We start from the raw sequence: 13,664 nt of genomic DNA, 5'->3' as shown, positions 1-13,664 counted from the left end.
AAAGAAAGAATGAAGTGTTCAGGATTTGCCTTCTGATCTAGAACGTTTCAACAAAATAAGCTTGGAATTTTGGGAAACCCACAGAATGCTTGGCCAGAGACAAAATAGGTCATTTGTGCAACAAAAAAAAAAAAAAAAAAAGAAAAGTAGGCTATGCAAAGAGCATGAGCATTTTTTATTTTTTTTGGCAGGTCACCATCATCTCCTAACTGTAAACATTTGGGAGGGTATTTTTAGTGGACACATGCCCTTAAGTTGATATAGTAGCCTGGACAAAGTAGTCTTTGTCTAGGCTGCTAGTAAACAAACAAGAAACAAAATGAAGACTTAAGTAAAGTCTCTGTATGGTAGAGGGCAATATCTGATATCTGAAGACTGAATCTGGAAAAAATAGCTGAAAATGGTTTTAAAAACCAAACACTTTCTAAATTGTGGCCGTGACAATTGGCATGTAGATTTGGCTCTTTCCCACTTTTCTGAAGAGACCATTACTTTTAAAAGCATTTGCTGCGGAATTACAATAAAAGCCTGACAAAAGCTGTGCAATCAGAAAGGAAGGAAAACAAAGTTTAAACCTATCTATGAGGAAATTTGAGATAACGATAGTTCATCAGATAGTTTTGAGATGAAGATCCTTTTAGCCATGTCAAGATAAAAAACAACCGAAGCTCATCAGGTAAACATGAGATGATCAAAAATCAAGCTGCCAGACACAGAAGGCGCACCGAAGTTCTGAGGCAGAGATAAACATTTCTTAAAACCATTCTGGACTATATATACTCTTGCCAGCTCCTCCGTCTGATTTATTCCCAATGAAAATCCAATTTTAGATAAAAATCTATCTGAAGCCCAACAAGCAAGCATAAACATGGAGTGAAAGTGTTTTAATGCAAAAACAAAGTCAATTTTATCCCCCAACTGCGTTGCAGTGAAACTCAAAGTTTTAGAAAATTGCTTTAATACAGATCCTGAAAATAAACCAAAAGCAATGCCACATTTAAAAACTTTGATTAGAGGGGAAGGAGTGGACCTGCTGCTACTGGAGCTGCCCAAAAAATAAATAATAATATTCACAATGCTATGATATTTTAACATTTAATATTTTAACACCCTCTCACCCTCTGCAATCCAATCTTGTATTTGACCAGGTGAATGAACTTTGAAGCAGAAAGGGCTGAGCTTTTCATATTTTGATGTATTATTTTCACTCCAGTATTCTTTGCTACAAATGATCAAATTGTCACTTAAAGAATGCTATGCTATTGCAATTTAGGCATGAAATGTGCATTTTATTTAAAAAAGGAACTAAATTATGTGTTTATTTGATTTAATGTATTCTTAATATTGCATAAAAGGGGATAGGTGGTTAAATAAAAAAATATGCAGAATTAGAGTTTTTTTATCTAATTAATTGTAATAATCAATAGAATAATTGATTACTAAAATGTTAGCTCTGCTACTATAAACATAGTTGCAAGCAGCACAATTCATGTTACAAACTGATCTTATTTAACCTGCTTTCCAGTGAAATATGTAGCATTGAAGATAAGAGGTGAGATTCCATTTAGCAGTTTTGGGAAAGTAAAGGAGGAACCCGCAGCAATGCGAGGAAAACATCCTCCCACGCAAAGAGCTTCCAGAGTAATGTTATGCCCACTCATCTCCACAGAGTAAAATGCTGCTGGACCTACAAGGAGATAATAGCAGCTGGTATGGCACAGACGCGTTAGAGCACACTAAAGAACACTAAAATATCCACAGTTGTGATCTTGATGCTTGGAGAGTTGGCGGAAAGCTCTGCACAATTTAAAATAAACAGTAAACAAATCATGCTGCAGACACAGCAGTACTAACGAGGGCAAATAAAATCAAACCGTCATTTAAACTTCCTGTTTATGGTAATCAATAGACAGAACTGGGTATTGTACCTGTGAAGAGTTTGGTGATGGCTTTGTTCTGCCTGCGTGCAGAGCAGATGAGCAGCAGCCAAGGAGGCAGAAACTCATGGTGACTGGCGAGGAGTTCGGCAATTGTCCTGGGAGACCCTGGCGACGACCTCTGCTCCACCTCACCCAGCTGGGAGCCTTCATCAATAGAGTCGACAAGCAGGAAGAAGGACTGCGGAGGTGGCTTTACGCTCAGCAGAGGCAGAAGGACACACCTGATGGAGGAGCGGTGAGATGAACAAATGTTACTACATTTCACGTTTTGGCTTTTGTTTGTTCTACACGTTAATCTGCAATTGCATCATGCTTTGCAGAAGTTTTTATCCACCAGCAATATGTTCACATTTTGCTGCATTGAAACAACAAACTAATGTTTTTTAGCATTTTATGTGATAGACCAGAATAAATGTCCATATAATTGTGACGAAGAAGGAAACTGACATAGTTTTCAAATATCTTTCTACAATTACTGAATTAGGGACTTTGACTATGCAATTCTAAAACATAAAAACTTTGATATTGACCATTTCATTCTACATCTGGCTGTATGTTTGCGGTTCCCTGTTGGACAGTGAATATTTTTCAAGAATTTCTATCAATTTACCTCCCTATCAACTTTGACCTTGACCACTGCTGCTTAAGAACTGCATCTCTACAGCATGATCCTCCCACCACCATTTTTCACCTCATGTACAATGTTAGTTTTTTTCATCACATGGTCCTGGGTTGTTAAGTTTCCACCACATACAATATTTTGCATTTAGATCAAAATGTTTAATATACCCTATGTTTCAGTGTTAGAACACTTGAAACACTACTTTGTGGAGGCTAATAATTTAAAATCTCAGTAAATATATTCAGATTTTTGTGGAAAAAGCTTTGGGGGTGTGAGTATTCTTACAGCTGCAAAGCAGTAAAATGACAGTCACAACAGACAACTGATTTCCCCAAAGCAAACCACATCATAGTCCATATGGATGAAAAGGGAAAAAACATAAAAGTAAATGCATCTCTGTCCAACCCAAACTGCCAATAATCTGAGCTCAAAAGAAAAAAAAAAAAATACACAATCTTTGGGATTTGATGGGCTTTGATTGAAAACTACACAACATGAAAACAGTTTTATGCATCAAAGTTTAACAATGTTTCCAACAACATTAATACAGACTCCAAAATATCTGCAGCCGCCATGTGAAATCCAGCGATAAAGCAAACATGATGTAAAGCTTTCTGTATCATCTCCACATCAATACAAATCTGAGCACAGCTAAGCGCTGAATTATGCCGTTATCAGCTGATAAATGCAAACCAGACATGTAATTGCAGTTTTCAGAGCCAACAGGCAAGTTCACACATAAATGCTCAGTGAAGCAACCAACAAATTCAGCTTCATTTGATTTTTTTCTGCGCAGCCATGTTTGTGTTGGCATAGACCTCTGATCCACTGCGACACCACAAGATCTCGTTTGGGAAGGTGTCGTTTTCCAACAATCAGAAAATTACTTCCAGCTCGCCTGGCTGTGATGAAGGATCACAGGATTTCCTTTAAGTGACATTTGAATGCGCCCCTTGGTTAATCAGACGTTTAAGAGGATGAACAAATGAATTCAAGAACTTGACTCGGGATTAGACGCAGCTGTGGGGCGTTTGAGGCTCTTCACAAGTGGGTGTCAGAGAGATAAAAATCTGTCACCTTGCCGATGATGGGACACTCTCTTTAACCACCACTCTCTTCTAATGGAACATATGCTGCTTGTGAGGTTTGACATTAAATGCTCAAACGGTGATATATCAAGACGTATCTTGTCGGCCCAACAGACCGTCACTAAATGTTTGGCTCCAAAGTAAGATCCTTTAAAAAAAATAAAAAGCCTTCAGAGCGCAGTGCAACAATTTACTTCTCCTGCTCAGTGATTCAATTCAATGCAAAAGCACTTCAATCCCACAGAGAAATGTAATGTTGTCAGGCCTACAAAGTTCCTTAAACAGTTCTTGTCGATGCCAGAATCTCCAGTAGTAGCCTGTATTACAGTGTATGCGATGAACCCTCTGACTGAAGACACTATTGATGTATATGGTTTCAGAAAGCAGATGTTTATTCAATGAAGAAATTTGAACAGAAACAGTTGTTTTCATTGGCTTCTTTAGGAATTTTAAGTCACCGACTGGTGCTGCCATCCCTACAAATGATGGAAGAACAGATTGCACTCTTCACAACGGACTTATAGAAAATGTTTATAAAACTATCCAATGTATGATTGCATACTATGTTTTTTGTATGTGATCAAATTTACAAATAGGATGTAGTGGTAAATAATTAGTTTATTTTACAAGGACATTCTAGCATTGCATTCAGGTCTGTTGATGTCCGCAAAAAGACTAATAATTCTTGGAAATTACGACATCGAGACAATTAGGATCTCAGGTGGCTTCAAGCTTTAGTAAAAAATAAAAAAATATATTTATATTTTTTTCAAAAATGTAATCCCAGCCCTATAAGCCCATTTCTAATAAGTTGTTGCAATTTATTGAGTCTGACAACAGTCATCGTATCAGTTCAGCATCCTGAACCAATCCATCATACTAACCTCTGACTTCTATAAACATATGCATCAAATATTTTAGCTCAATAAAGTACTGGCTTTCAAAGTCATTCCACATTTTAGCAGTAAGAAATTAGATAAAATGATCAGTTTTAAAATGTAAACCTTGAGCTGCAAATTTTCTCTAAGCAATGTAAACCATCAGCTGGAATGAAAAGCACTGTTAATGCCTTTTCACCGTCACGCTGCACCTCAGTGCTGCTCAGCCTTTTTAGCTGTGCAGTCAATCACTCAGTCTCATTGTCACAGCCCACACAGAACCTGCAGCGCCATCTGGGAGTCCTGCCAAAGGGAATGTCCATCCGCAGGGGTGAGTTGTGAGAGAGTGTGTGAATGGTTGTGTATGAGGCCACGTTGCTACCGAGACAATCAAATCCACAGTGACAGCAAGTGGGCAAAACAAAGCAGCATTCTTCCCTCACAATCCAGCTACTTTCAGGCTGTCAGAGTCAAAAAGGAGAGATTTCAGACAAAGAAAAACTCAACAGGGTGTGGGAGCTGCAGGGAAAAAATAAGCCGATTTCATTTGTCAAAGAAATACGCTGCACACCTGGAAAACTAAAAGCCATTGCCCTGGACCTATGCACTAATTATTCTGGTACTAAACAAAAGCTCAAATTGATTCCAAAAGCAATTTAACATGGAGAAAATTGGGGGAAGGGAGGTCTTACATGAATCAAACACGATCCCCATCTGTCATGTTGTGTTGAGGGCTGCAGCCGCCGTCGCTGCAATCATAATGTACAAAGTGAAGCTTTCAGTGTGATGTTTAGTGAAGACTTCTTGGCTGACAGAGCTGCACTGGGCAGCGATTCAGAGCCTCGCACATTCACGCTCTTCGTTTTATAAGACTGGCAAAGTCACAAAGCACACCCCAAGGCCCACATGCTCACAGAAAGCGGCACTGGAGTCAAAATATGCTCTCAATATAACTTTAACCGTGGAAAAATGGTCAAGATATGTGAAGCTCCAGGCAACGGAATCAAACAGACGAAGCGTTCCTCTTCTTTCATTAAAATAATCACCAATTCATTCAACATGGAGCCAATTTAGAGAAGTTCTGCTGAATGCCTTTCCACAGTCAGGGGAATGCTCAGTGCCACAGAACGGAACCAAACCTGAGTCATGTCCTGACTCACTCAAACCCAACCAAACTACCATCAGGAAGATCGTTCTTCTTCTCCAGATCTGACATTATGCTGGTCAGTATTGCAATCATTCCTCTGAAAAGGAGGGCAATGAGAGACGCATGTTAAATTCTGAGAACAAATGTTCTGAACATCCAGGTGTAGATACTTTGCCTACTTGCACACTAGCACTCTTGTCAGTCTGCTTTTATCTGTGTCAAAGTTTTATTAGGTTTAATGAAGTTCTGCAAAGTTCTGAAATTCTCTAAAACCATTTATTTTGAGAACGACGTTTGAGAAATCTTAGGGATTGACATTACCAACAGCTTGTGCATCATAAACAATCTTAACTGAAAATTTCAACCTACCAGAAGTAATTTAATACTTCAGATTCACTTAAGGTGTATTCATGCCTCCCCTGTGGTGGCGCTACACTAAGAACCACTAAAGAAAATTATCCAAAAACCTCTGAAGACACTGAGCACAACTTTGTTCTTCACAAAATGTAAATAAAATGAAGAAGCATCAGATTTTAGCAGTTTTAGGATTTCTCTTTTGTCTTTGGCAAGAGATTACAAGTCATTTCTCCTGTTGGAGCTAGCCTGTTGCATTTGTTTTTATCATATTTACTCAGAAAGGTCCATGCTATAGTTTGCTTCTTGCTTTTGGAGCCATCTCCAGTCCTATATGAATGCATTTCACTTTAATAATAATAATAATAACAAAAGAAAAAGGAAATCAAAGGTCCTCGACAGGAACAGAAACTGAAGAAACTCAGAAGATCCGCTCGGCCTGTTCCTTTTCTTCAAGACTGAAGGTGTTCAGAGGTTCGTGAGGAGCCTCCAAGACCGCTGTTTTTGTGACAACTTCCCGTATCTTGTTTATAATCGAACCAGAGTTCCCATTTATGATCCGATTATACATTCACACTTCCCAAATGAACCAAACTTTTTGGCAAATGAACTGGAGTGGAATTCAAATGAAGTGGTCTAAATGGCCGGTATGAACACACCCTAAAACTGCAATTACAGAGATTTGATCAACAAAACTGGGTGAAGAAACATTTGAAATGTTTTCATTAAGTTTAACATATTAAAAATAAACACTGAAATTCCTCTGAATTTACCAGGAAATCAACATCCTGAAGTGAAGCATTGGAGTCTCTATCAACTTACACAGCATTTACATCCACAAATGACCCTTAAAGATGGAGCTATGAAAAAACAGTGGAAATAAGGTCAATTTTTATTTTAATTACTAAACCTACTCATTTCTTGACTAAGCGGTGGTATAACTATAGCAATTTGTACATCACCATAAAGAAAAGCAGCATTTTTCTTTAACTGCACAAAGTAAAAACATCAGTTTTGTTTAATGTTTGGGATTCTATGAGTCAAAATATATTATGTTAACCCCTCAAAATCTGACAGGAGTTGTCGCTCAAGTGATCTTGCAGCTAAAGCTGTGAAAATGTAATCTTCTTGAAAAACAGATTAGTTTTTATAACCTCCAAACTCTAAGCTTTTAAACCCCAATTGAGGAAATCCAAAGGATAATAACAGATTCCTAGACATGGATTAAACCTACAAGTCCAAGGAAAGACTTTGTTTTCTATTTAAGACAGATTGTATTGACTCATCAATGTAATCCGCCTGTGCTGACACAGAGTGGTGGTGTCTTCACATGTGGGAAACCTGCCTCTGACCCATCCTTATATTTTGACCATTTTCTTTCTCTAAGGGCATGTATGATTTCTAAAACTTTATGATTATAACTTTACCCAGGCTTCAGGATCATTGTAGTTGCGTTCATAGGCTTTAGGTACCTGATCGTATGCTCTACTGTTTTTGATTCAGATCTGATCACACTGCAGTTCACTCTGCAGTGGGAACGTGAGCTCTTCCGTCGGAGAGAATAAAGGTATGGAAAAGAGGTAAAAATTTGGAAAAACTTTTTACAAGTTATAGCAGTCTGGAAGCGGCAACATGGAGACCTAACAAACTGGAAGACTACGGGAGGATTTAAAAGAGGTATGACCCAAACTCTGTCAGCCTCTAACTAACCACAAATGTCAATAACAGCTTCTGATGAAATCTGCAATTCAAAAAACTAAAATCCCCACATCAGCAGTTCAGGTGTGTCATAGGTGTGTCCAAATGCATTCCTCCTAACATCGAGAGTGACCAATTTTTACATTGGCAAGACATGTAGGAGTCATGCAATCTCTCACCAGTAGCTGTGGTACCAAGTCATCAGAAACCATGTTGGGCTTGAAGACAAGAAAACTCACAAGGTTACGTCTGATTTTGCAACTTTTTTTTTCTCCATCTGTTGCAAAAAATGCGCACATAGTCAGCGAAGCTGAAGTATGCACACAGTCAGACTCAGGTGGCAAATGAAGCATTTTACATAAAATACAATGTGGCATCTTCCAAGAATGAGAGGGAGGCATTTCCTCTTGAGACTCTTAAGTGCCTTATCATTGCTTTTAATTGCCACCCTTTGAAAAACAAAGTGGCTCCTCATTTGATTGATTTTCTGCTCTACTATTGTTAAAGCCGTCTTAAAGTATTACTCCACACTAACATAAATTTGACATAGCTTTCTCAAGATAAATGTAATATCAGTATTAAGTAGCTTGAAAGATAAAAGAAAAAAAAATAATTATGTGCCACAGCAATCAAGAATTACCCATAAATGACTTGTCATGATGAGATAAAACATCAGCAAACACCCCTAATTACAGCCGAATGGTCCAAAAAGCACTTTTTAAAAAAAATGCTTGTATCTGTTCTTCTTTAAATGGCTGAGACAATGCAACAAATCAATTTGGCCTGAATCAATGTCCACTGTCATTGAGCGCCATCCCTAAGCAAACCAAAGCCTCGAGTCAACTGAAAATAAATTATGTCAAGCAGATGACTTGGTGCAAGAAAGATTTAAAAGAAAACTCAACATCCAACTCTGCAAATGCATGCAGAGTCATATTGCAGTAAATCAGATAATCTTCAAGTTATATGAGATTCAAAAGACTGACAGAACTAGTCTAATGGAAAAATTTATGTAAAATTATTCAAATGTGATATTATACTAAATACTTGTCCTCTTTATAATATTTCCTATTAATAATTTATCAGGGTGTAAACACTCTAAGAGAAGCACACATTCCTCCTCGCAACCAAATATTTCCATCACCACCCCCAAGCTTTTCCAGAGCCAGACGAGGTGAGCATTCCTGGATAGCTATCCAATACTGTTAAAGGAATCTGAAATTTCATCCTGTCCTTTCCAACACTTGCCTCCTGTTCTGCTCAAACATAAACGTGCATTAATCTGGATGCAAGTAGAGATGACCAACAAGCTGTTCAGTACAGAGTTGGATTAGATCTGAAAACCACTCTCTCTCTCTAGTTGCTAGCTTTTCAGTAACAGGGCAGCAAAAAAGTGTTTTCTGGCACAAAGACAAGTTTAGAATGTAAAAAATTATTCAATTAAATCTGCTGGAAACATAATTTTCCCCCTGAGTAATATACATTTCTCCTTGTCACTTCAATAAAAAATTTTTCTCCTTTGTTTTTGCATGTGTGCATAGGCCAGGCTAACCTCTGCCCCAGTTTTAAACCTTTTGCAGTGTCAGTTTTTTTTTTTTTCAGGACTGACTGATCTTTAGTTTCACCAATCTTCCCATCAACTTTGACCAGACATCGTGGGTGTATAGTGCTTCAACTGTAGTGCATCACAGCAAGTATGGTATGCTTATGGTGAAACACATGTGAGTTTTTCACCACAAGCGACACTACATGTATGCCATGTCACCCCACTATTGCTTTTACGACCTTTTAGACAAAAAATAAAACATCTGTATCAGCTACAATCAGAGGAGTTAGGTTAGGCTTTTTAAGGAAAACTTCCAACTCCTAGTCCTCCTGTTAACAGATCCCCGACCCGAGGCAGTGGTCTCTACATTTCCTCCAGGAACACCAGCTTCATGTTTCCTGTCAGTTGTTCCTTGGTCTTCTGTTTGTTTACTGATGTTCTCCAACAAACTTCTGAACACTTCCAGGAAAAGCAATATTTATTTTGACAGGTGGACTCTACTGAGCAACCACCAGCTGGGTAAAGGAAGCTGGTTGCATTGAATTTAAGCAACTTACAAATTAATCCATCACTTCTCTTATAATTTTTAAAAAATGTGTTGGTCTGTCATATAAAATCCCAGTGAAACACATTGATGTTTGTCACAGCAACATATGAACACTTTTTCAAGTCAGTGAACACCAACACCAAGTCACCAACATGGGTCTAGCAGTACTTGCTTCCAAAAAGTGATGACTGTTGTGGGATGTGATTGGCTTATGTTGCCAGTCCTCCATCAATCATAGAGGATTTTAAAATAAGGACACCCACGTCACTGAGGAGCCAGGAGGATCAGATTTAAATTTTAAGGCTCCCACAATAACAAATCCTTAAACAAACATGTCTACTTCTTCAAAAAAAGTTTTTTTTTTTGTTTACTTTCAAAGTAAACACGAGTAATTTGAGGTTACATACCATTGAAAAGATCACAACAGTGGCTCTTGATTCAGCAAATGATGGTCAGTTTTCACGATTGATTTCGACCACAGCCATTCTTTGCTTTCATGAATAAACTCACAGCTCCTCTTGCTGTGGTCTTAATAGCTTAAAAGTTGGACAACCATTACATGAATGAGTTATGAGTGCCCACCCGAACACGTAGGCAGAAATGCTCCACACACGCTGCTTGTGGTGTGGAGAGACGATTGCTGAGTCATCGCTGCAGCCACACCAGCACTGTCGTTTCTCCTCATCTGCCCAAACAGAGCTGATGCTTCACACTGGGAGGTTTTTTTTACCCCTTTTGTTTCTGAAACACAGCCCTAATCTCCTGCACATTTTCCACAGCAGTGGACCACATGAAAGCAAAGGAGTCGCGTTCATTTTAACCCCAATAAAATGGCATAGACTCAAAATGCTAAAACAGACATGAGCAGAAATGTTAACCTATTTGGTGTATCAAAAACTGCTTTGAACAAACTAAGATTTGAAGAAAAGCTGTGTAAAAAAATAACTCCAACAAGTGCAAAATTAATTCCTTCCACATATGTCCTCAGAATAAAATACTAGTTGAGAATGTTCCAACCCTTTCACAGATTTAAGCCAAGATCATTCATCACTTCGGAGGCCTATGCCCTTTACAGGAAAATAAAACCTGCACAGCTGCAAATCACATTACTTTACATTCTGATACAACAGATCTACATAAAGACACACAAACATTTGATAGCAGTTTGCTCCATGAACAAAAAATTAAAAAATAATCTAACTTGAAATAATTAATTCCCCTTATTCTCAACATCGAAGGGAAAAAAAAAATTGTATGCCGTCTGACCTGCCTATCAAATCAGTTCTTTCAAACTCAGACACTTGCAAACTGACAAATGTTTGATAAAACATAAGTAGACTTAGTAGAGAGTGATGCGGATGTGAGCAAGACAGACAAATGTGGCAGATAAACCCTTGATGTCTGCAGCCAGACAGACAATGGTTTTAGGTATCACTGATGACCAATCTGAAATGTAAATGAAACAGAAATATCAAGTTTATTGTCTGAACAAGACAGCCAGCACTGGCTGATTCAGATCAGAAGAAAAGCACACTGAAAGGTGAAACTGCCTTTTATCTCTGTGGCAGCTGCCAGCAGGCATTTGACCTGTTAATGCATCACATTACTTCTAAAGATGTGTGAATTCAAAAAGGACCTTGAAAGAAAAAAAAAAAAAAGGTTGTTGGTGTTAATATTTCAGTTACAAGGGATATTTAGTTTCTAAGATAAAACTAAATATGATAATTATTGTGTTTTCAAGCTTAATTCTTTTCTGAAAATGTTGACATCAAATTTGCAAATTAAAATCAGGATTCTTTTAAAACATCTATTTTGTAATAAGATGTGACAAAGTGGGAATTGCATAAATACTAGCGAGCAGTTTACTGTGGAAACATCTAGAAAGAGAAGCCTTTTCTTAAATAATAATAAAAACTAACAATAATAATTGTTTCCAAGAGATGGAACCAGTATGACCTAAATTTCCCCCTTGAGGCACAATAAAGGTTATTTCCATTTCTAATTCTATGAACGCAAGATTACACAAATCAAAAATTTATATAAAAAAAAAAAAAAAAAAAAAAAAACTTAATGAGAAGGAGGAAGCAGTGCAAGTTTGAATGACATTCAAGAAAACTCATTTCAACTGAACAATTGTTTTGGTGGAGGCAGTGGAACATGGCTTGGAGGTGACTGGTGACAATATAGAGAAGCATGTATAGTAATATTTAGTTAAAATCACTTTTCAGTACATGTTTCAAGTCCATGATATGACTCCTTAATATTGATGAAAAAAATAATATTTTCATTGACAGATTATTTCATTTGCAGCATTTACATTTTTCTCATGTCATAAATGAAATAATTTGGCTATGGACTTAGGACTTTATCATCAATATCATTAACCTAAAACAAGCTCTTATATCTTGCTGAAACATTACTTATAAACATTGTTTTGTTTCATTTCAAGTGTACTATTTGCACTAGAAACTAGTCGGAATACTTGGTAAGATTTTGTTATTTTGTAGTTTAGTACGATAAAATTAGCAAATTAATTGCTGGGTTTTTACAAAACATTTGTTTATCTTGGTTTGTTTGGTAAAATTTTAGTCAAAACGAAAATAAATTTTATTCAACTGCACCACTGTTGTCCTCATTTACATGCAAGAGCAAAAACAAAACATAGAAGAAAACATATAAGGGACTCTAGTCTAAACATTAAGAAACAGGCAAAATAATGTTAAAGCATATTAGGAAAACAACAACAAAAAAAGAAACTCTATAAATTGTAACACTCAAGGACTTTGGAATTGTGTTTAAATCCCAAAATCTAGAAAGCTTTTGTTGCAAAAGAAGGCTAGAATCAAATCGCACAGGTGGACATTAACTCATGTCAAAGTGGTTTTATTGTATTAACATAAGAGTGAGGATTACTACCAACAATGTGACTTGTTTACCTTTGACTAGGCTAAAGAATTTGGCAGGGCCTCTTGCACTCACTCACTAGGCAATGTTTAAAAATCACAGCTGGAAAAGGGTTTAGAGAGGGCAGGCCAAAAGTTCTCGCAGCAAAAATGAAAGATTTAAAAAAAAAAGCCCTCCAAATGCTTCTACTAAATAAAACTTCTGACTTTTACTTAAAAATGTGAAACCCGCATCAGTTAAATGGAAACAAGGTATGTACCCCTCTGAATTTTTATTCCTGAAGTAAATTAACAGTCATAATCCTGAACTAACACTAAAGTTTTATGCTTTTCCATGTTCCGCCCTGCTTTTATTTCCTTATGTTTCTGTGCCAGACATCATTCTTGGCTTCTTGAAAGCAGATAGCATCTGGAGCAGAAAGGAGGCCATTCAGATTATTTGTGTTCAGCAGTGCTGGGGAATCTTTTACGCTTTAAATGAAGATAAGGCGCTCAACCAAGAGTCCCTTTGGCCGGCTGACAAACAAAAGGAGGAGTGATAATAAGATTCTGGGCCTGAGGTGTCGACTGCAGGGAGAATATTTGTTTCACGAGGAGAGGCTGACCAAGCGTGCCTGTCCCAACTTCCAGCAAAGCAGAGAGCAGAGTCCTGGTTTGTTTCATAATAAAACCTGCCTTTTATTTGAAGAAAGGTCAACCTCAAGTCAGAGTCATCAGCACCAGCCGTATGATTACGAGCAGATGACAAGAGCGCTGGCTTCCTTAGGAAAGACCAAGTTGATATGAAAAGTGAGGTAAATCATTAAAAAATGATTTACCTCACCTCACTCCCCTGCTTTGTGTGTGTGATGTTGAGATGGTGCTGTAAGTGTCACCAGATGCACTGTAAAATTTCCAGAGTAAATTTTACACAATTTGAAAAAAATTTTACTCTAAAAAAG

The 13,664-nt window shown here is 37.5% G+C and overlaps 1 protein-coding gene across 1 annotated transcript in view; it reads right to left on the bottom strand.

Annotated features, from left to right (window-relative positions):
• Positions 1 to 13,664, bottom strand: part of LOC129360801 (ankyrin repeat domain-containing protein 50-like) — a 39,104-nt gene that overhangs the window by 18,464 nt on the left and 6,976 nt on the right. The window contains 1 exon segment of the mRNA XM_055031219.1: positions 1,929 to 2,161. Within this exon segment, the coding sequence (XP_054887194.1) occupies positions 1,929 to 2,161 (233 nt within the window).

This window comes from Poeciliopsis prolifica, unplaced genomic scaffold (assembly GCF_027474105.1).
Source record: "Poeciliopsis prolifica strain line A6 unplaced genomic scaffold, Auburn_PproV2 SCAFFOLD006, whole genome shotgun sequence".
In the NCBI taxonomy this organism is placed as follows: Eukaryota; Metazoa; Chordata; class Actinopteri; order Cyprinodontiformes; family Poeciliidae; genus Poeciliopsis; species Poeciliopsis prolifica.
Note: the sequence above shows the minus strand (reverse complement) of the source record. Positions and strands in the feature narration are given on the sequence as shown.